The 23,065-nt window shown below is 41.0% G+C and overlaps 1 protein-coding gene across 1 annotated transcript in view; it reads right to left on the bottom strand.

Annotated features, from left to right (window-relative positions):
- Positions 1–1,262: 1,262 nt before the first annotated feature.
- Positions 1,263–23,065, bottom strand: part of C6 (complement C6) — a 77,427-nt gene continuing 55,624 nt past the window's right edge. Inside the window, exons 14-18 of the mRNA XM_048428532.3 lie at positions 20,496–20,628; positions 19,125–19,313; positions 11,639–11,729; positions 7,653–7,894; positions 1,263–1,931 (exon numbers count right to left, since the gene is read on the bottom strand). Coding sequence (XP_048284489.3) covers positions 1,750–1,931; positions 7,653–7,894; positions 11,639–11,729; positions 19,125–19,313; positions 20,496–20,628 — 837 coding nt within the window. The 3' untranslated portion in view covers positions 1,263–1,749. The remainder of the gene's footprint in view (positions 1,932–7,652; positions 7,895–11,638; positions 11,730–19,124; positions 19,314–20,495; positions 20,629–23,065) is intronic.

Genomic DNA, 23,065 nt, shown 5'->3' with positions numbered 1-23,065 from the left:
CATCACTTGAAGACTTTAAACCACAACCGCAGCACCTCCTCTGTCTGAGCTGAACTCCCTTGCACATAGCATATACCTCTTTATAACCCAGTAAGTGTTTGCAACTGCCTGCTGCTCTCTACTTTTCAAGGCAGCTGAGCAGTCCCCCCGCTTTTTTTTTTTAAATTAAAACTGTTCTATCCATGCAGAATATGTTTTTGGTGGCTTCTTACCGTGCCTGCTCACATTTAACTTTAGACAGAGATAGCCTCTGCCCCACAAATGACTCCGTGGTGGCTTTGGTTGTGTGGCTGGAGGAGTATTTTTTTTTTTTTTTTAGCATCCCCTTTTCACCCAGGAGAGAGGAGGGAACTAGAACTTGCCCTATAAACACAGAATGTATATTCCTGCAGGGCGATCCCCCTCCCCTCCTGGATTCCTTTCCTTCCTGAGGTCTGTTTCATAGGGAAGAATTATGGATCTCACAGGAGAACTAGGTGGAACAGAGCCAAGTCAGCTTTGAAGAAAGTTTCTTGCCACTCGGCATGCGGTCCTATTCAGTTGTCTCAGGAATGCTGAAGGCAGGAGGAGCTCACAGCCTCCACTACTGCCAGGTAGCCTGACTGGGAGGACAATGGGCTGGAGAGTCCTAGGGAGAGGGCCCACTCAACTCCAATAACGCTCGGGAAATACGTCTTCTCAGGGTATTTCCTTCCTCATTTTTTTCTCATTTTATGTTACAAGGTTTTTAGATGTTCCCAAAATTCTATGATTAATGAGAGGAGAAAGGTCTGCATTTAACATGCAAAGTAGAGGAAGATTTCTATCAGGTACTCGGGCTCATTGCCTCTTTCCCTGAAGCAGGAGCCCCACTGAGTTAGAGAGTCAGGAAAATACGGGCTGCACATCCACTTGTAGGGTGAGTAAGAAGTAAGAGACTATGCCTTTGACCAACGATGAAATCAGGGTCAGCTGGGTGGTGGTGACCCAGGCCTTTAATCCCAGAACTTGGGAGGCAGAGGCATGAGAATCTCTGGGGTTTACAGAGTGAGTTGCAGGGCAGCCAGGACTGTTTCACAGAAAAAATTCTATTTAGAAAAAAAATAATGAAATAAACAAAATGAAATCAGGGCCAGCTCTGCTATGATTCATCTCAAAACTAGGTGTTTTTAAAACGCTATCCCCCAGTGATTGCCGCAGTATCACCAAGGACACAGGACAGTATTTTCTACATTAGGGAAACTGAGAAATTATTAGTGTAATGAAAACATAAAGGCTGGGTGTTTGTAATGTGTATTATGGACTCTGAAGCTGTCCATTTATTGAGCTATTGAAAAATGTTACAGGTTTTATTGTTTCTAATTGTGAGGATAATGTTTATCACAGGCTTCCAAGGTCCTCAGAAGCCCCAGTGTGTTTTGTGCAGTGTAAGATAATTTACCGGATCGATACGGATGTTTCATCTCAGAAATATGACACAGGACAACATTAGATAGGAGGTGATCGAATGGTGAGTTGATGGGAAGGTAATGATATAAAGACCACACAATTTTTTTCCAGTAATTTTATGACCATGACAGTTTTCTTTTCATATAATGCTTCTAAATATTGTTTTTTTTTAGGCTATCATACAAAGTAATGGATTTTATCATAAACGTGTCATTATATTTTGTTCCCATCTATCGGCTTTCCCCGCTTCCTGTCCTTGTGTTCTTCTCTGCTTTTGGAGGCGCTGTTTTTGAAGGGTAAATTCCTTTCTCAGTGACTGTGCTAATCCAGACACCTCCCAGGGTTCAGTATCTCTATCCTTCTGTTTGCACAACGTACAGCTCCCACTGTACAGATGTTTACTGTTCTCCCGCGTGTAGACGATCCCATTTTGACACAATAGAGTTGGTTCCCATCCTTGGGGCACTGTGGGGGCAGCAGGCAGACACAGTTGGAAGTGTGGGCTGCAAAGAAAGAGACAGTGTGAGTCATCTCAGACAGGCCTTGGCGGCTTGGTTTTACTTAATCCCTTTCTGTATTACCGAGATCCTTGGTGGCAAGGAAGAGAAAATTGAATTACGGTGACATTCTAAAGGACCCAACAGTTGTTGAATGGTGAGATGAGAATTTGAGACAGGAGAATATTTTCTTAAGCTAGTAAAGTTCTAGAAGTGGGCCATTGCTGACCTTTTCCATCCAATCAGGATTCGAACTATTTCTCTCATTCACTCTATTAAACCACGAAGACAAGATCTGTGATGCATTCTGTCCTTTACTCTGGGCTCTTCTTATTAACATTATAGTCATTATTTATTGGATATGAACTCTGAACCAATACATTGTGCCGGGCACTTAACATGCTTTCCTGAATCCTTACAAGTCTGTTATGACCTTAAGTCTGTTATGACCGTACATCTGTTATGGCTGTAAGTCTGTTATGACCGTAAGTCTGTATGACCGTAAGTCTGTTATGGCCATAAGCTTGTTATGGCATACCTGTCTTATGCCAGTTCTACGATGAACAAACTGACCTCAAAAGTTTGCCTGTGATCAAACAGTTAGTACATGGTAGGGGCAGATATTTTAATAAATGACCTACAAGCCTCAGCATGTTTATATAACTGTGTCATAGTTACTCATTTCATACTAGGATATTATTTGGTTGCACCTGTGGTTTGTATTTCTAATAAGTAGTTAATTTGGATGATTGCTCTATGAGGGCCAGTTTTGGGGGCACCTAATCACTGCATAATTCATGTAAATATTGTGTTTATGCAATCATCTTCCTTTTTAGTGTATGTGTGTGTGTGTGTGCAAGTGTATATGTAGGACACAGGTTGCCATCAGCTATCTTCCTGGATTGTTCTCTACCTTATCACGCAGAGGCAGAGTGTCTTGTTGAACTTGGAACTTGCCCATGTTAGCCCGTACATAGCCAACTGGAGAAGGTAAGGGTAGTGGGAAAAATCTCATTTATTGTCAGAGAGATGGAACTGGAGAAGGCCAAGGGATTGTTCCACCTTGCATCAGAAAACCAGTCCTCTCAGGTCTTGGGAAGATGCCATCATCATTCTTTGTGTGTGTGTGTGTTTCATTATGGCTTCCATGTACCAAGCCTGTTTATTTTCAGCACCTAAGGGTCATTCCCACCATGTCTAGCAAGGAATCCTTCAACACCCAGTCCTCACACTTTCATGCTTATCAAATCCAGGCCGGAAGACTCATCTCTCTCTGGCAGATCTTATCACACCCCTTTGCATTAAAGTGAGTCATGCAAGAGCTCTTTCATATTGGTTCTCTGAGCACTGTGAACATTCTAAAGGGAACAAAGCATCCTTTATGTTCAGCCCCCTCACCAGACTGTACAGGAACTTCCAGAGGTGGGACGCTAAATGGGTTTTTGCTGAATGAATTTCCCCTTTCTGTTGGTTGGTTTGTTGGTAGTGAATATTCTTGTAATTCAAAAAGAACATTTAATATCCATAAAAATAGGTCCCCCTAAGGGAGCCATTTCTTTTCTAAGTTTTGAAAAGAGAACATCTTGCTACTTTGATATTCCACTTTTGACTCTTCTAAGTTTTTTTTTTTTAATAATTCCATTTTAAATAGGGAAGGAAAGGAGCGGTAAAGGGCCCACTGTAATCTCAAACATAGTTTAAGAAAGATGGAATTCAATTCAACTTAACATTACTAGGACCGCAATTTGTGGGTTTGCTATAAAATACATTTCTAAATTCTTTCTTTGTAAATAGATTAGTTTGTATTATTATTTGGTGCCATTCCCAATGTTATTCATGCCCTCAGCTGGAAAGGTCAGAGGCTCTAGGAGCAGTGTGTGTATGTGTGTGTGTGTGTGTGTGTGTGTGTGTGTGTGTGTGTGATGCCCCTGCCGTTGTTTTGTTAAGTGGACATATTGTCAAGCTGCTCTCAACGTTGATTTGAGAAGCGTCTTACGCCATGGGCAGTCAGCCAATGTGAAGACTAATAGCTGGTTAAAGGACAGAGCATAAGAAATTGTTGCATTCTCAACTCTAAATAGGATATTTATATTACTTCACCCCCACCCAGAAGACTCAAGGAACATCAAAGATGAGAAGGTGGGAAGGATGTACGAGCTGGAGGGTGGGGAGAATGCTGTGAAATGCTGCCTTCAGAAAACAATGCGCCCTTTGTGCTCATGAATCCAGGGCAGGTAACTGCATAACATCTGCATGAACCATGCCATACAAAAGGGAGAGCGCCTCATGAGATAAGGAGCTATTGGTAATTGGCGCCAAAACAAGCCGGTTAAAAGGGAGGGAGGTTCATGAGCTAAGGAGCTATTGGTAATTGATGCTTGCTGGGAGAAAGGGAATTATTTTTCTTCTTGGGTGTGGCTGTTGGTAGACTGTCCATGCTCAGGAGGATGGCCCCACAACCATGCAGTACTGTACTTAGTGGGTTTTAGAGGGTGAGGAGAAGGAGGAAGAGAAGAAGGGGACATGGAGGCAGAAGAGAGAAATACTTGGAGTATGGCCAAGGGAAGTGGAGAGGGAAGTTTGACTTGGATATGATGAAGAGACATGTATACCTGTACAAAAGTATCAAAGAATCAATAAAAATAGAAAATAATACCGAGCCTGATTATTTCCTTAGAAAAAGATTCTTTTTGCTGCTTAACTATGTACAGAACCAAAATTATTCTTTTAATTAAATAAGCAAATCATTTTATTAAGAAATGCTTATACATTTGTTTTATTAATACTAAACATTCTACTAATTTGAGAAATACTATGTAAGTGTTCAAACATTTTAGTATTTCTTGTAACACATGAGCTTGTGTTAGCAGAATCTGCGGGCGCTTAGCAAAGCAGAGTATTTTGCGAGGGTGCCCGAGTAAAGCAGGTATTTCAGTGAAGCTGTATTGCAACAGTTGTTTTCATGTCACACAGGTTTGAAAAGAATTTGCAGTAAAATAGTAAAACAAAATCTCTCTAAAGGAAGTGTTCCGTAAATACCTTTCTGATTGCAAGGAAGAAAGCGAGATAATGTTAACCATCTTCCTAACGTCCAACTTGGACAGTAAAGTCAGAGGCCATGTTTTAGAAATCATCTGGCTGTCCAAACCGTTTTATTTTTCCGTAGAAGGGATAGTGAGACAGACTCTCGTGCTGTAACCCAGCCTGGCCTGGAAATCACCACGTAGCCCTGCCCAACTTTGAACTCATCAAATTCTCCTTTCACGTCCTAGGATTGCAGGTCTGAACTGCCATGCCTGGCTCTGTCTTTACTTCTGACAATAATATCCGTGTATTACAATTCTCCATGAAAATGGTTGTATATAAAAAGCATTCTACCTAATACTTGCAGCTCCTTTCTACCACAAAATCTTGTTTTGGAGACAGATGTCAGATGATTAATGCTGTTGGCCAAACAACTAAAATATGCATAGTAGAACTTTTATCTAGAAGAAATTTTATAGTATCTAGCGCTGGGTGGTGTCTGAATCAGGCCCTCTCTCGTGTGGAATTGCCCTGTTCAGATGTGACACAGACTTAAAGACTTGGGTATTTTATTCTCCTGAGGAAGGGCTAAATCAGCTGCTCTGTGCTATGCGAAGCCACGTCTTTCCTCTGTTATGGTTACACCTTGTGGCCTGTTGAAGAATATGACTTTGGTTATCAGTTTTAAACTGATCAGAGGTAGTGTGGACTTGAGTAAGGCATTTTCTTCTCCTCTCAATGAATGGAAGGGGATGCTTTTGGACGTCAGGTGATGACATGCAGCAACTCCACAGGTTTCTACTGTGTGCTTCTTTTCCAGATCTTAGATACAATTCTTGAAAATGTGTCATAAGGGTCATGTAGATGCCCATGTGAGTTACGTTAAATCCTAATCCCTAACCATTTTTTTTTTTTGTAAATGATATGAAACTTCCCATTTTCAGGGCAGATATTATTTCGGAGTAGATGTACAGCCATGAAGTCTCCACTTCCTTCCAGTTCACCAAGTGATGGCAACAGCAATTCACTTAAGTGGAATGGGAGCACAATGCCTCACCTTAATGCAAATTGGCAGCTTCTAATGGAGTAACAACCTCAAGGCTTGGTGAGGGTGTCAGCAGATGAGTAGCGTATGTGATAAAGAGGAAGATATTGTAAGACTATTTCTAGAAAGTAGGTTAATGCATTGTATTAATGAGCATTTTATACTTTAAAAATAATATTTAGGGAGAGAATCTGGGAGAAATTTGGGGGAAGAGGAAGAACATGATAGAAGTATATTGTAAGAAATTGTCAATGTGTGAATAAAAACTTCATTAAACATTATTTACTCATAAGTTTCACTTTCTGAGGCATATGTTAAAGAAATGATTTTAGAGTCATTTGTGACAAATTTTTCTGTTTTAACACTGTTTATAATACCAACATATCAGGGGAAAGTTAAACTAATTAAACATTGAGCTGGACAGTGGTGGCGCACGCCTTTAATCCCAGCACTCAGGAGGCAGAGCAAGGTGGATTTCATGAGTTCAAGGTCAACCTGGTCTACTAGAGCTAGTTCCAGGACGGGCTCCAAAGCTACAGAGAAACCCTCTCTCGAAAACCCAAAATAAATAAATAAATAAATAAAGTAAAATTGGATAGTTAATATTATATTAGTCATAGTTAATATTTGCAGACTTTTGTAGATATTAAAAAATATGTGACAATAATATCAGGACATGGGATAAAGTTATATTTATATAATGTTGTATTAAATGAATCCATAAATGTATAAACTATCCTATATAACATATTCCCACTTTATCTTTCATGTATGTGCATTGTATGCAGGACAGCCCCTGAGATGTATGAGACAGGCACCAGGGACAATTTTTTAATGGATGTGTCTATCTTATAGCGAGTGATCCAAATGAGAATGTCAGTACAGTATTAGTAGTCCAGTTTCAAACAATTTTGGGCAAATAGTCCTTTCAGAATTCTTTACTCACTAGGCTGTGCCCTGAGAATTATAATCTACCTCTGGAACAGAAACGATACTGTACACACAGGTCCTGGCGCCATTTGTGGAGATCTGGTTGACCTTATAGGTCAGGCGACAAAGAGACGCAGTAGAAGATCAAAGATTGTTCCAGAGGGAAAAACAATGTTTGAGTCCAGTGCAACCCTGAGCTTGGGCTCAGATTGTTTGATTAAATAAAACTGCCAGTCATGTGCAGCCCTGGCCACTAGTAGAGGGATGAAAGAAATTTAAGGAAAAGTTTTCAGCAACTGGTACCCACACTTAAACCCAATCTTATCCAGATAGGAAAGTTGGCTCAATGGAGTCTGAACCAGCAGGGAGAAATTAGATAATTCTCATGACGACTCTTCAACTGGGGTACGGCAGGGGCTACCCAAAGCTGGAGAGCAGGAAAGTGCCCCCTTTATTCGAATCTAAGGATGGCACTGACTACGTGAGCACAGGAAAAGGTTGGCAAGATGAGCACCTGAATTAATAAGGTAATTAGTTACTTTCAATTTGTGGTTGGTTACCTTGGCATTTTCTGTTTAGATCACGAAAACTTTATTAAAAAAACAATTTTTGATTAAAGTCGGGTTATTCTAGAAATATGATGTATAAACGGGGAGGAAATACACCACGCCACCCGAGTAGAACTCACCTAAGAATGTTTCTAGCATGTATTTACCCCAGGAGCTCACCTGAGCACTGTTCCCAGTCATAGCAGGTGTCATAGCCACAGGACACTCTCTTGGTGCTATTCAGAGCGAGTTTTAGCCTCTCAAGACCCCATTCCAGCTGGAGGCCTTCTTGGCAAGAACCAGCGTGTACAAAATGGAACCGGTTGTTGTTTAAACATTTTTCAGCCAAAAATTTGCAAGCAGATGAAGTGAAGTATTGGCTGGATCCCACATCAAATATACAAAGGTCTTCTGAATAATTACTGTGCATGGAAGGAAAGCAAGTGTTACAAGTGAGGGCAGGAATGCAAACACACACGCGCACGCGTGAGCGCCTACACACACACACACACACACACACACACACACACACACACACACGGCATAGAGCCAATGTAATAACTAGCCACTCAAGTTTCCTCACTAGGCTGTTTTCACTGTCACTTTTTCTCCTTCCAGCCCCACCCCATTTCATCTCATATTGTTTCTGAGACTCATATTTTTGATTTCCAGTCCTAATCTTGGCATTGCTTGTAAGTGAATTCAAGTTTAAGTCTGAACACTTGAGTAGCCAAAATTTTCTATGATTGACTCCAACCAACTGTCCTGGTTTATTTTCCCGTCTCCCAAGTCCCTCTACTGCCTGGCAATTACATCAATCAAATATGCAAACTCTTGAGATTGTTTCCTTGCTAGCACCCTCCAGCATCACATTCTTTCTCTTTACTGTATCAAGTGCAGTTTTGGCTTACCCCGATCAACGTAGCCCAGGGTCTGTATCTCCTGGGAACTCTAAATAACTAATCAATTGCTGCTGCATAGTATCTGGATCACTATCTCACATTGTAAATGTGTTTGTGCTCAGCTTTAGAGCACTAGGCTTTAAGCCATTCCTTGGCTGATTCCCTGCAACTCCAGAGAAGAGGATGCATCCTGCTAATGTGAATGTATAATACATGATCAGTTTTTCTTGTGGCTGAGAGCACAGATCTCTCAAATTACTCCAAATCTGAGTTCTTTCTTTGGTGTCTGCTGCAGAGTGAACAGTCAGTGCCCCAATATGTAAAGTTATTTCCAGAAAGTAGCGTTTATGCCCTGGAACAAAAGGCTCCTTTCCCTGTTCAGAAGAAATAAGCCATGGGCTAGCCGTTCTCACTGTCCTCACTCCATAGGAGGAGAAATGATGGGTAGAGGAAGGGCTGGAAGGTGTAGCTCAGGGGTAGAACATTCGCTTAAGAAAGAAACTTCCTTTGTTAAAAGGACAATATGAATATTTCGAGTAGTTTCTAGAAAGCGTCTTCTGGTGACAGGACTCCACAAGGAAGAAGCCATTTGTGGAAAAAGCTGAGGAGCACAAACTGGGCCACCTTTGGGTTCATGTAAACTGGAGGGATTATAGAGAAAAAGACCTACTGTGCTCTCCCAGATAATGGGGACTGAGTACTTACAAATGTTTGTCCACACTTGTACAGAGAAATCTGAGAGCTAACAAGCGTTAAAAGCGATGCTTTCACAACGGCGCATAGCCTGTTGACTTCCTCCGCAGCACTCGTTCTGTTACTGTCTCAGGCCCTGTAGCTAATCTGACTCAGAGAAAATTAGCAAGATGAAGCAAGAGACGGGTCTTCCAGGAAAACAGAACTAAACAGAACAAAAATGTTTTCACTTGTAGTCTTCCTTCTTGCTCTTGTAGAGCAATCTCAGACCCTGAAAAATCTTAAAGGCGGAAAAACATACAGAAGGAGGAGCCTCTGTCTTATCTGAAATGGTAGACCCATGCCTTAGTTATTTTTCTCCTGCTGTGATGTAAGACCACGAGTAAGACAACTTATAAGTAAAGTGTTTAATTTGGGACTAACTCTTCCAGAGGGTTAGAGTCCATGACCACTTTGGTGGGGAGCATGGCATCAGGAAGGCAGGCACGGTGCCGGAGCAGTAGCGGAGAGCTTACATCGTGATCCGTTAGCGTGAAGCAGAGAGACAGTTAACCCGGGATGCTGTGGACCCTCAACGCCCACACCCAGTGACAAACGTTCCTTGATAAGACCACACTGTTGGGGAAGATTTGTGTTGTTGCTCTGAGACTGCCAATGGAGTCAGCTCCTGATTCGGAGTGTGGAGCCCGCATTCAGCTGGCCAGAGAGGATCATAGAGTTTTCTGGCCAACTCAGGGGAAGCTAGAGGGACACACAAGAGGGATAAGGAGGAGGCTAAAGAGATGCGTGACCTGTTCTATCTGGGAAGGTGGGGAAGAAAGTCAGGATCGTGAGGGTATATCTTTCAGACTGATTCCCTAATAGTTAACTTCTGTTTGTTCCTTTGCTCCTTCCTTCGTTTCTTCGTTCGTTCGTTCCTTCCTTCCTTACTTCTTTCCTTCCTTCCTTTCGTTCTTTCTTTCTTTTTAAAATAAATCCATAAAAGAAGTCACAATGCTATACCTCATAACTGTTCTCAAACAGTTCCACAAACTGGGACCAGGTATTCAAATACAAAAGCCTATGGGGTCATTCCCATTCAAACCACTACAACCGATCATGTTTTCTCACCTTTTTGTGTGTGTGTGTGTGTGTGAGAAAGAAAAATAAAGTTTTATTAAACAAATGATATTTGGGATTTTTATTTTATTTTTTTTACATTCAGCTGAGATTACTTATCCCTAAAAGTAATAAGCAATATTGACACCCCTGGGCTTGTTCAGTAAAGAAAAAAGACAGTTATAGCAACAGAGAGGAGACAGTAATCACGTGAGCAGTTCTAGTTTTCCTGTTTCCTGCCCAGCATTAAAGAAATAACTAGCTTGTGTGTGTGTGTGTGTGTGTGTGTGTGTGTATGTGTGTGCACGTGCACATGTGTGTGATTCATACTCATAACACTTTCTTTACTCCAACTTATTAGAGTTACTAGCTTAAACTATATTCAATAAGGAAGCAAGGTGATGGCCTGGTGGAGTTTGAAACTTTTTTTTATAAAATATTGACTGGTTTTTATTTTTATTATTTCCAACAAATGAAGTATGCTTTTTACATATAAACTCAAATTTGAATAAAATTTCCCACCTAAATTTTCTATTTTTCCTAAAGTCTTATTTAGAAGGGCTTTCCTCATAGTAGGTTATAATCATATAAGTATTTTTCCATGAAAAAATATTACACACCAAGGTGATTTGATATCTCTATTATGGCAATGCACACTTGTGGTTATGCTATACAAAGTGAGACATTTAGGTCTTTGGTGATCTCTGTAGTAGCAATTATAGTTATGGATATTTTAAATTTTGATGTAGATTTTATTTTGCTACTTGAAAATTTGGTTATATTTTTGGAACTTAGAAATTCTATATTTGCAAATGTTTAGTCATTTAAGCTTTAAAAGTGATGGTATACAGGTTTCAAATTTTTGTTTTAAATATTTTATCTTCTGAATTTTTTCAATATTTTTCTTTAATACTAGTTGAGAAAAGCATGTGTCTTTTGTACAAAATTAAAGAACTTACAGTCTTAATCACTGTCTATTGCTGTGAAGATACACCATGACCATAATGAAAGCATTTAATTGGGGATGACTTACAGTTTCAGAAATTTAGTCCATTATTATCACGGAGGGGAGCATGGTGACACATAGGCAGGTACTCCAGAATGAGTTTAAAACTTTAAATGGGCAAGAGTAATTTTTAACACAAAAATTAGACTGCTTAAATATACAAAAGCAACACAAACTTCAGGAGTCAGACTAAGACATAACTTAAAATACTTGCTCCCTGGAGGGGTATTGGAGGTAGGAAAGAGAAGAGGGAAATCACATAATTGTATATTAATATCAAAAATAAAAGAAATCATCTAAAAGAGCTTGCTCCCCAGTAAGAAAAGATGAACTCACCTGAACGTAGGAGTTTCATTTATGTGAATATTAATGTTTTGCTTTTGTGTGTCAAGGTCAGCTTCTCCATCAAACTGACTACCCTAAATTGATTTCCTCGATTTGCAAACACACTTCAGAGTTCTTCCTACCTGCAGTCTTCTTCTGGAGACATGCAAACACACTCGGATCCCGATTGTTTCTGTCCTGGTTGACAAAGGCCCCTTGACTTTGTCATCATATCTGAAACAAAAGAAAACAGAGAGAAGAGGGAACAGTGACCTCGAGAGTTCCAAGAGGTAAGCTTGGATTCAGGAGAGCAGGCTGTGGTGAAGGATTTTTATTTAGCTTCTGAATTAGACCATTCACTGTGGCCTCCCTAAATAAGCTGTCATGAAATACTCCATCGGAGATGTCCTTTCCAGCTCACTTCCTTTGCTATTTTCCAACCTAAAATTGCTGTTGAGCTCAGAAAACTAAACTAAAACAAAGGAAAAAAGGAAGAGATGAGAGTTTTGTTCATTTGTCTTTCAGATACTCATGGATCATTTATGATGCTCTGAGCACTCTCTTAGGTTCTGAGACTGGACTGAGCAAATTGTGTCTCACATTCTGTACCTTGTGGGGGCAGAGAGATGCTGATCAAACCAGCACAATAGTACGTAGAAAATTGCTAACAATATCCATGATATTAAAGAGAGAGCATGCAATCAGAAAAATTGATGTTACTTGGAAGGTTAGGAACAGTGAAGAGTGTGTGTCAGGGAGAGGATGTGGAGAGTGTTAAAAACATAGAATGTATATGAGAAAGGACATCACACGTGAAAAATTTCAAAATGAGACAGCATGTGACTTTCCTGGAAGTGAGAAAGGCCAGTGTGGCTGAGTGCCAAAATACAAAAGCATGCAACAAGATGTAGTCCCAGAATTGGTGTATGATGGGAATTAGGGTGTCTAAAAGAGGTTAATCTCCCTTTATTTCCTTAGCAGTACAATTCTGATGGTTTTTAAGCAAGGAAGCATGTGAAAATAACAGATTTGGATTTTGAAAAAGAGATAGGCTCTGACTTTAGTGAAAAAATAGTTTTGGAGAGGTCTAAGTATAGAGAAGAGGGATGTGGTACATAATCTGTGGTGTTGTTATAGAGATTCAGGTACAAAAGGGATGGTAATTTAGAACAAGGGTTCGGATGTGAAAGAAGAGAGGAGTAGATAAATTATATGTGTGTATGTGGCAAACTAGAATGAAGCAGGTAAACTATGTGTGTGTTAAAATACATTCTGCTAATTTTGTGGTAAGTTATGATGGCAGGCAACCTTCCTTAATTCTTAGTGTGTCCTTAGGAGAAGAGGCACTGGGTCTTGCTGAAAGGGGAAGCATTAGAGGATGGATCATTTCAGGCAGGGAAAGATGATAAACTGGATCTTTTACTACCCGTGTTGAAGTTGAGGTTCCGTAGCACATGTGGACAAAGGAGAGTTGGAGGAATTTGGGTATTTCTGCTTAGAACTCAGCAGAGAAATTTGTGTTAAGGATTCAATTCATTAAGTCCATGAAAAAAACGTTAAGGCTGCAGATACGAGTAGGATTCCCCAGCACAAGGGTGGTGAAGCCAATCTTAGTCTAAAGAGATTAATGTTTAATGTTCTTGCATGGGCAGGAATCTGTGAAAGACAAGGCAACAGCTAGAGAGGAAGGAGCTAATGGGGAGAAAGTCAACGCAGTTGAAAACCGCTGGGAGGTCAAAGAAGACAAGAACAAACATAACATCCATGAGATCAAGCATTATAGGTGTTTATTATGAGAATCTTGCAATTTGGTGTGTGTGTGTGGTGGTGGGGTTAATGGCTTAAAAGTCCAATTTTTATACAAGATGAATGTAGTGGTTGATTCTTTTATATATTCCATGTACTAGGCGTCTATGATTAACTGAAAAGGGAAGGAGGAAAAGAGTGACCGGAGGTGGGTGATGGCGGGAGAGGAGAGATTCCAATGAAGACAGAGGAAGGAAACAACAGTGGTTCTTTGATGAATTTAAAGAAGGTCTTAGTAATTCAGGAGAAAGGGGCAGGAATTTGAACCAAGGTATCAGACATAGTACTGGAGAGATGAATATACATTGAAGACATTTGTCTCGGGTGTATAAAATAGTATATCAATGGGTTTGTAGATGGAAGTAGGGAAAAATTTTTTAAACAGGTAATATGAATTCAGGAGACACTGTATACCATACTGATCTCAACTGGGAAAAAGTAAGGAAAGATTCCAAAACTAAATATGCTTGAATTAAGATGAAGAATTGAATATTGTCTACATGAAGGAAGGGGACTAAAGTGGACATTTGATACTTGGGGTAAATTCCCTGTAAGGAAAAACCTTTATCTTTGTTTCCACACAAGTCTGGAGACATTCCAGAGGGATGTTTAGAATAGCTGCATTAGACATAAAGCTGACATCTCAACCGTGTTGGCTGAGCCAAACTTCTCTGAGCTAGATCTGATTCATCAGCATTCGCAGGGCTAGAATGCCTTTGTGAACGAGTTAATTGTTATGCTAGTAACAATTGCGGCAAACAGCCGCAAGCCGATATTCATTAAATTACACAGCAGAACAGGGGATCTGGCTCACAGATCCCCACTCAGCCTGTTGTGCACAAGCTTTGACAACATGAAGTTTTTGTTAGAGACCCATTTGGATACTGAAAACAATCATGGGGTTTCTTTTTTTGCTGCTATTTCCATTTTCCACCATTATCTTCTTTTGGAGCCTTCATTCCATGTGGTGAAATATGGCCAAGAACCTAGACAAACTTGGAGGATTGCAGCCCTAATGTGATACATAGGACAGATGTTAGAAGAGATGAGTAAGGTGGCCTGCAGCTGGGCAGACTTACACAGACACGAAGAGGTTGCCATTATTTCTTATACAATTCTATAATTGTATATATTACAATTATATGCCCTTCTCTTCTATGCCCTTCTGACACAGGCTCCAGGGAGGCCCAGAGCCTCCATTGTTTGCAGTCAGACAGCAACTTTCAAGTGATGTGGGTGGAGTACCACCTTGTCACTGTCAGTTGAAGCACTCAGTGACCACACATGAGCTTTTCATCGTCTCTGGCCTCTGATTCTTTTTTTTTTTCCATTCAAAAATTTACACTTCCTCCCCTCCTCCCATTCCTCTCCCGCTCCTCCACTCCCCCTCCTCCCTCCCCCTCCCTCTTTAAGAGAGGGCAGGGAAGCCTGCCCTGTGGGAAGTTCAAGGCCATCCCCCCCCCCTACATCCAAGACTAGGAAGCTTTGCATACAAATAGACTAGGGTCCCAAAAAGCTAGTACATGCAATAGAAGCAAGTTCCAATGCCTTTATCAATGGCTTCTCAGTCAGCCCCCATTGTCAGCCACATTCAGAGTCTGGTTTGAATGCATGCTCGTTCAGTCCTGGTCCAGTTGGATTTGGTGAGGTCCCATTAGATCAGGCACACTGTATCAGTGGGTGGATCAACCCCTCATGGTCCTGACTTCCTTGCTCATCTTCTCCCTCCTTCTGCTCTTTAACTGGACCTCTGGTCTCTGATTCTTCAGTAGGAAGCTAAAGCAGCCCAGAAGGCCAAACTCAGGAGCAATGTAAGGGAGACACGTCTTAATCTTTGAAATGCTGAGAGCAGGAGGGCTTTCTGAGGCGTTGTCTAAAGAGTTGCTCCTCAAAGGAAGGAAGACAGCAACTCTGGAGGAAAGTAATGAAAATCATCACGTTTCTTCATGGTGAAAGCACCCTTTCACACGGAAAAAGTCAGGAGTCTGTTTTTGGCCAAATGACAGCCCGAAATGTCTTCAGCTCACTTTCATATATTTAAAATTGTTTTCCTTTATTTGACTATGGTCTTTATATTATTGACATGGAAGATAAAGTATATAGGATATTTTATTTCCTTTATCTAGATGTAAGAAATCTCACATCTCTTTGCTTGCTTATAATTTAAATTTACAAAGAGAGAGTTGGGTTTGCACATATGTATATATGTATGCATGTGTATGTGTGTATGTGTGTGTATGTATATATACACACCTGTTCTTATGAATAAAATACTACTCAGAACATTTTAACTTTGGAAACCTGAAATGTCCAAGCATATCTCTTCCTCTGATAGTCATATTACTTATCATTATTGTGCTCAGGAGTCTTTGATCCAAGCTACAACATTCACCTGCAGTTCTCCCCAGCTCCCATAGGGTCTATGTACTTAAGGTTAGTGGAAAGGTTAACTCTCTCCCCTTCCCTCGACTACTGTGGAAGCTCAGAAGAGAACAAAGGATCAGGACAGCAGGGAGCACAGGGGGCTAGGAGAGCTGATGCATACACTTGGTCTAATTTTCCCTCTGTGTGTTTCTGCTCTTTCCAAAAGTGAAATTAGCTTAATATCTAATCTCAGATGCATCCTCAAGAATTCTGATTAAAAGTGAGACATTACTCAAAAGTATAAATATCACATGCTTTCTATCGTAGGCGGAGATGTAAGAGGAAGGGTACAAAAGAGGGCAGTGACCATACGAAAAGCAAACAATAATGTATGTTCTCTCATGTTTTAATTTACCCACATCTATGGATATATATTACATACGTGACTTGGAAGTAGAATGAGGAATACACAGGAGGAAGAAGGTGACCAGCAAGAGGTACAGAGGGAGTGAGCACGGGGGTGCGGTAGGGAAGTGGGGACACATATGAGCCAGAAACAACAGTGTACATAAATGAAAAGATCATAATGAAAGCCATTATTTTGGATATAAACAAGTTAAGGCTGAGGACATGCTCAGTTGGTAGAGCATCTGCCACACAGAACGAGGACCTGAGTTTGGATCTCCAGCACCCACGTAAAAGTTGGACCTGACAGGCTCTTCTGTATTCACTGGGGAAATGGAGACAGGAGGATTCTGGCCTCCACCATGCATGTGCAGATGCACCCACTCTCATACATGAGTATACAAATATACACCACAACACACATACACACACTCTCCAAAAAGTAAGCAGACATTTGAAAAGATCAGTTATCCTTGTTGTTCTATAAATAGATTCAACTTGTAAGCTGCCAAAATAGAGAAAAAAGGACTTGTTATTGTGGTAATGGTTTTAAATAGTTGAATAAAAGTGATTTTCAAACCCATTTTTTAAATTAGTTGTGGATAATACCATTAAAAAAGCTGGGGAAATGTGAAAATTCACTAGTGTTCTCTAGTTAGCTGTTTCAAAGATATTTCTATCTATTTTTTTCCTCTTCAAAACAATTGTTCTCAACTCCAGAGATTCAGTATTCACCAGGGGAGGTTTCTTAAAACTTCATATTGACCAAAAGCTTTTAAAATTGGTATATAAAATCTGTTTATATTCACGGTGTTCCATGTGACACTTTGGTAAGGCACAAATTAGTGTTCTATTCAAGGTTAACAGGTTGATTTCTTCTATTTCCTTGTAGTAAAAGTATTCAAAATCCTCTCTACCTGGGAGCATTTATACAAACACCAGACACTGATTTCTTTCTGGTTCAGTAACATCAGAATCAGGAAAAGATGGGGCTTGGGCAGATTTTAAAAGGATGTCACCCAGTACTGAAAGACATCGTTTAAAGAAGCTTACATAACGAGATACAGATGATGGATGAAAAGCCACTAGGAAACTTGAGATATAGGTAACTTACACAATGCCTAATTATACGTTTCCCACTTTTTATTGTTCTTGATTTGAACCAAAACTTTCAGTTAGTTATCAGTTCTGATCTTGTTAGATGAGAGATCTTGCAGTCCTTGGACTTTCTGTGTATTTTTTCTATTGGAAAGGGAAACTGAACTCGCTTTCTAAGACATAAAGACATTCACTCGACTTGCACCCCATTGCCCAGACCCTGTAAGCTATAAGTCCCACTTCACTTCAAACCCTCCTATCCCCTGCGACTTCAGAGGAACTCTGAAACACAGGCTGTGGCTGCACAGAGAGGACCAAGAGGTGAGTGGTCACCTACACAGCAGGGCACCCTATTCCCTAGGCCCTCAGTACTGGGGCAAAACCTCGGGCCCCTCTTCCACCTGCCTCAGCTTCTCTGTCCAGCCAGCAGCCAAGTTTCCTGCAGGTAGGCTGCTCCAACACCCGTCTCCATCAACTGGACCCTGTAAGCTACAAGTCCCATTCTGCCTCCTAATTCTCCTATCCCGCACAACCTCAGAGGAACTCTGAAGCACAGGCTGTGACTGCATAGAGAGGACCACGAGAGCAGATCAAGACAGTGGACCAAGAGAGTCGGCCAAGAGAGACCTCAGTGGCTCCCTGAGACTCAGACAGCGACAATACAGAGCAGACCAAGAATAGCTCCCAAAGGCACAGAGAGCAACTGCGAAGATTGGACCAAGAGGCAAAGACACTGCCAGCACCAACTGGAGGATGAGATGGGTAGGTGGCAATGCAAAAATTCATTCAATAACCTCAAAAGCAAAATGGTAGTACAACAGGAAGACTTGAACATCCTAACCCAGAAGAAGCAAAAGAAATCGGTTTTCAGTGTAACATTAAGAGGGTGATGGAGAACTTTAAAGAGGAAATGAAAAATTCTTTTAAAGAAATTGAGGAAAAGACAAACAAAAAATTGGAAGAGACTAATAAATCTCTTAAAGAAACCCAAGAAAACAAAGAAAAAAAAAGCCAATCAAACAGGTGAAGCAGACAGTTCAAACAGTTCAAGACTTGAAAACTGAAATAGAGGCAATAAAGAAAGTACAAACTGAGGGAATTCTGGAAAGGGAAAATCTGGGTAAATCAATGGGAACTACAGAGGCAAGCATAACCAACTGAATACAAGAGATGGAAGAGGGAATCTCAGGTGCTGAAGATACTAGAGAGGAAACAGTTAAATGAGAAAATGTTAAATCCAACAAATGCTTAACACAAAACATCCAGGAAATCTGGGACACTGTGAAAAGACCAAACCTAATAATAATAGATATAGAAGGAGAAGAAGTTCAGCTCAAAGGCACAGAAAATGTGTTCAACATATTCATAGAAGAAAACTTTTTCAACCTAAAGGAGGATATTCCTATGAAGGTACAAGAAGCTTACAGAACACCAAATAGACTGGCTATTATATGGCAAAGGAACTTTTTTGTTTGTTTGTTTTTTGGTTTTTGGTGGGTGACAGCTGTATGGCTAGAGAAGACTGCAGGGCCACTGTTAGTGACACCAGGATTTATCCCCTACTGCTTGTACTGGCTTCCTGGAACCCATTCTCGTTGGAGGGATACCTTGCTCAGCCAAGATATAGTAGGGAGGGCCTTGGTCCTTCCTCAAAACAATGAGGAGTGGATGAGGGGTAGGGTAGGGGAAGGTGGAGGAAATGGGAGAAGAGGGTATTGGGAACTGGGATTGGTATATAAAATGAAAAAAGATAGTTTTTTCTGTTTTTCACAAAAATTTTTTAAAAAAGACATTCACTCAGGTAGTAACGAGCTACCTTGTCATCGACATAGGGTAAACGACACATTCTCTTTCACTCTATGATCCACTTCAGAAGCAGCAATGTTGCGGATGCTGAATTACCCATCCTGTGCAGCCAGACCTTATGAGAAGCCCAAATCCCGAGTCGCTGCTCACCTTTTTCACAGGTCAATGACTCTGAAATGGGAGGTGTCCAGGAGTCTCCCTCGCATCTGTATCTTGATGGCCCAACAACAACAAAGCCTTTGGGACATGCCAGTTCAATGGATTCACCAATCTGATACACTCTTTGAAGTGGGGAGATTGTCAGGACATCCTGAAGCATGGGTTTGAGGCACTCGATTCCTGCAGGAAGAGCAGTATCTCAGATGTGCTCAGCGGAGCAGAAGAATCACCAAGTGTAGGCAGATGACAGGTGACCAAAGAGGTAGTGCTAGCGAGCTTTACTGTGCTTATTCAGCTGTGGTACCTCTTTTTAATCAGTGAAATTTGGACCCCCAAATTCTCAGAAACATCACTGAAAACCCCTTTGTTCTACAGCTGAGCTCTATTTGCTGAGTAATTAGCCCCAGACACATCAAACTTCTGTTACAGTTTTTGAATAATTTTCTTTCACGAAATTTTTAATATGCTCTTATACCTCTTGAGTTTTTCTTTCTCTCTAAAGATTTATTTCTTTTTACTTTATGTAGATGCATGTTTGCATGTGTGTGTGTATGTGTGTGTGTGTGTGTGTGTGTGTGTGCATTTGTGTGTGCACCACATGTATACCTGATGTCATGACTAAGAAGTTAGAAGAGGGTGCCAGATATCCTGTATGTACAGATAGATGGTTGTGAGCTGCCGTGGGGTTCTTGGAATCCAATGGGAATCCTCTCCATGAGTAGCAAGTTCTCTTACCTTCCTAACTACCCTTACATTTTTTTTTGTATTTTTTTAGGGTGAATTACAACACTGTTGAGTGACAGGAGCAGGGCATTTTAATTGACACTGATCCCAACTCTAGGTAAGTGGTCCCATGAGATGTTTGAGGTCCCTTCTTGAGTCTTATTTGAATCACAGTCTCTACCTAATGCACAGGTGGCCACAGGTAACACATTATTTAGTGTTTTCCAGTAAAGGACGTGATTGTACCCCTGCCCTAAGAATAATGATTTGGAGATAATGGCAACTCATACAAGATCCCAGATCTGAGTATTATCTTTTTGGGATTTATACATTTATTTCAGTTTTTACATCACCCAAGGCAGATTCCTATGGTTAGATAAGTGTTCTGGTTCCATGCATTTCTTCTGTAGAAGTGTATGTCATAGCACTATGTGCATGAGGCTAATACGCAAGGGCAGGAGAACTGAAGTCTGGTGTTTTGAAATAGCACTTTAGCAAATGAGCTCCATTTACTGCTTCACTAAGTCTTTTCACCGCAGCAGCTGAAGAACAGTAAAATGAACTGAACTGACTTTGCTCTATTTGTATCGGCCCCTTTCACTCTGCAGGGGACTCGTGCAAAGCTTGCCCCTCTCTCACGTTGGCATTCGACATCTCCTTGCCTCCAGGTTCTGTCTGGCAAGCATCTGAAGTACTGGTATCCAACAGCATTGAAGCCAGTAAGACAGGAAATTTCAACCTCCTCCCCAACGGAGTACAGCTTCTTTTCATTCTAGATTTAAAACAGAAAGCAGAAATTATAAACACGATCAGGTGTCATCTCTGAATATCTTAGGGCCTTCCGGGATTCCGCCCATTTCGTACTCTTGGGATTTACTCACTCACACTGTCTTAAGAGTCTACTTCTAAACACAGCCAACACATTGTTCTTTTTATTCCTCCTCTTCACCAACATTTTTTTTTTCACAGATATCCTTCAGCTGTTCACTCTCTGAGTTTTTTTTTTTTTTCTCATTAAAAACCTGCTCCTTTGGGGCATGATGGTACGCGCCTTTAATCCCGGCACTTGAGAGGCAGAGGTACTAGATCTCTATGAGTTTACGTCCAGCCAGGACTCCACAGTGGGGCTGGTGTGCAGGCCTTAGAGGCTATATCCCAGTCGCACTTTCTGCCTGAGCTCTGTGTGCTTCCTGGGTCTGGGCAGATGTGAGCAAGCCTCCTCATGCTCCTGCCACCATGGACAACAACAAAAGTAAACATGAAAAACCTTGCTTTGGGGGCGGGGGGGGGGGAATTAGTCAGGAAAGCGTTTGTTGTGTCAGTGCGTGGACCTGAGTGTGGATCCTCAACACCCATGTGAAACCCAGATGGGGTGACGCATATCTATCACTCTAGCATTGGTGGTGGGTAGAGACAGGAGAGGGTCTCTGGAGCTTTTTGGCCATCAAGCCTAGCTAACTGATGAGCTCTTGATTGAGTGGAAGACCTTCTCTCAAAAATAACAAAGTGGAAAGCAGTAGCGGAGGGCACTTAAAGTTGACCTCTCCCCTCTATGCACACTCGTATATATGAATGCGCAAACATGCACTCAGACATACAAAACACACACACACACACACACACACACACACACACACACACACACACACATTCAACCAAGCAGAACTGTATATGTGATGCCTTCTGTTATGGTTTAAATATGAAAGATTCCCTGCAGGTATGGATGTTTGGACACTTGGTCCTTGGGTGCTGGTGCTATTACGGGAGGTTCTAAAACCTTAAAGAAGTGGAGTCCAGTGGAAGGCAGCGTGTTCTCAGGGTTCAGCCTTATTGATTATACAAAGTTCACACTTTCTATCTGAGTTCTGTGTGCTTCCCAGTCTGTGAGGAGGTGAGCAAGCTTCCTCATGCTCTTTTCACCATGGACAGAAGCCTCCAGCTGGTTTCTATGGCAAACTAGCATGGCTACTAGGATTAAAGCTGTGTGCCACCACGGCCTGGTCTGTAAGACTGGTCAGGGCAGCTGTTTTACTCTCTGATATTCAGGCTGTTTATTAAAACACAAATGAAATATTCCTGTACCCTTGCTGTCGCCTATCCAGTCACAATTTTCCTCTCTGAAACTGTGAGCAAAAATGCATCCTTCCTCCCCAAGTTACTTCTGTCATGTAACCTTTTTAAAGATTTATCGATTTTCATGTTTCTCCATATACATATTTTCCTGTACGTGTGTCACAGCATTGAGAAAAGTGACAAATACCTAGTGTTGCTAGAATAGAAAATGCTTCTGCTCTCAGTGCTATAGCTATATAGAGCATGATCAACCTACAACTAAAAGCATGTGCCATGTTATTGAGACTTGAAATCAGTTAATGACTGTTCATTTCCTAGCAGCTGTTCAGTCATTAAATATTTTTTCAGATAAGTGTTGCCTTATACAGGTTCCCTAAAAATTTCAAGACAAAAACAGGTCTTGCACTTCTTAATTTGAATTAGTTTAAATGAATGCCATGCAACAACCCTCTTCTTTTGCTAATTCCTTCCATAAAACCTGTATTCTTTTTTTATTTTTTTAAAATTGATTTTATTGAGCTATACATTTTTCCTCTGCTTGCCTCCCTTCTTCTTCCCTCACCTTTAACCCTCTCTCATGGTCCCCATGCTCCCAATTTTCTCAGGAGATCTTGTCTTTTTCTACTTCCCATGTAGATTAGATCCATGTATGGCTCTCTTAGGGTCCTTATTGTTGTCTAGGTACTATGTGATTGTGATTTGTAGGCTGGGTTTTCTTTGCTTTATGTTTAAAAACCACTTATGAGTGAGTACATATGATAGTTGTCTTTCTGGGTCTGGGTTACCTCACACAATATGATGCTTTCTAGCTCCATCCATTTGCCTGCAAATTTCAAGATGTCATTTTTTTCTGCTGTGTAGTACTCCATTGAGTAAATGTATCACATTTTCCTTACCCATTCTTTGGTTGAGGGGCGTTTTGGTTGATTCCAGGTTCTGTCTATTACAAACAATGCTGCTATGAACATAGCTGAGTACATGTCCTTGTGGTACAGCTTAGCATCCTTTGGGTATATACCCCAAAGTGGAATTGCTGGTTCTTGAGGAACGTTGTTTCCTAATTTTCTGAGAAATCGCCACACTGACATCCAAAGGGGTTGTATCAGCTTGCACTCCCACCAGTAGTGCAGAAGTGT

This window comes from Myodes glareolus, chromosome 15, assembly GCF_982192425.1.
Source record: "Myodes glareolus chromosome 15, mMyoGla1.1, whole genome shotgun sequence".
NCBI classification, from domain to species: domain Eukaryota; kingdom Metazoa; phylum Chordata; class Mammalia; order Rodentia; family Cricetidae; genus Myodes; species Myodes glareolus.
The sequence above is the reverse complement of the archived record's forward strand: the minus strand, read 5'-3'. Positions and strand labels throughout refer to the sequence as shown.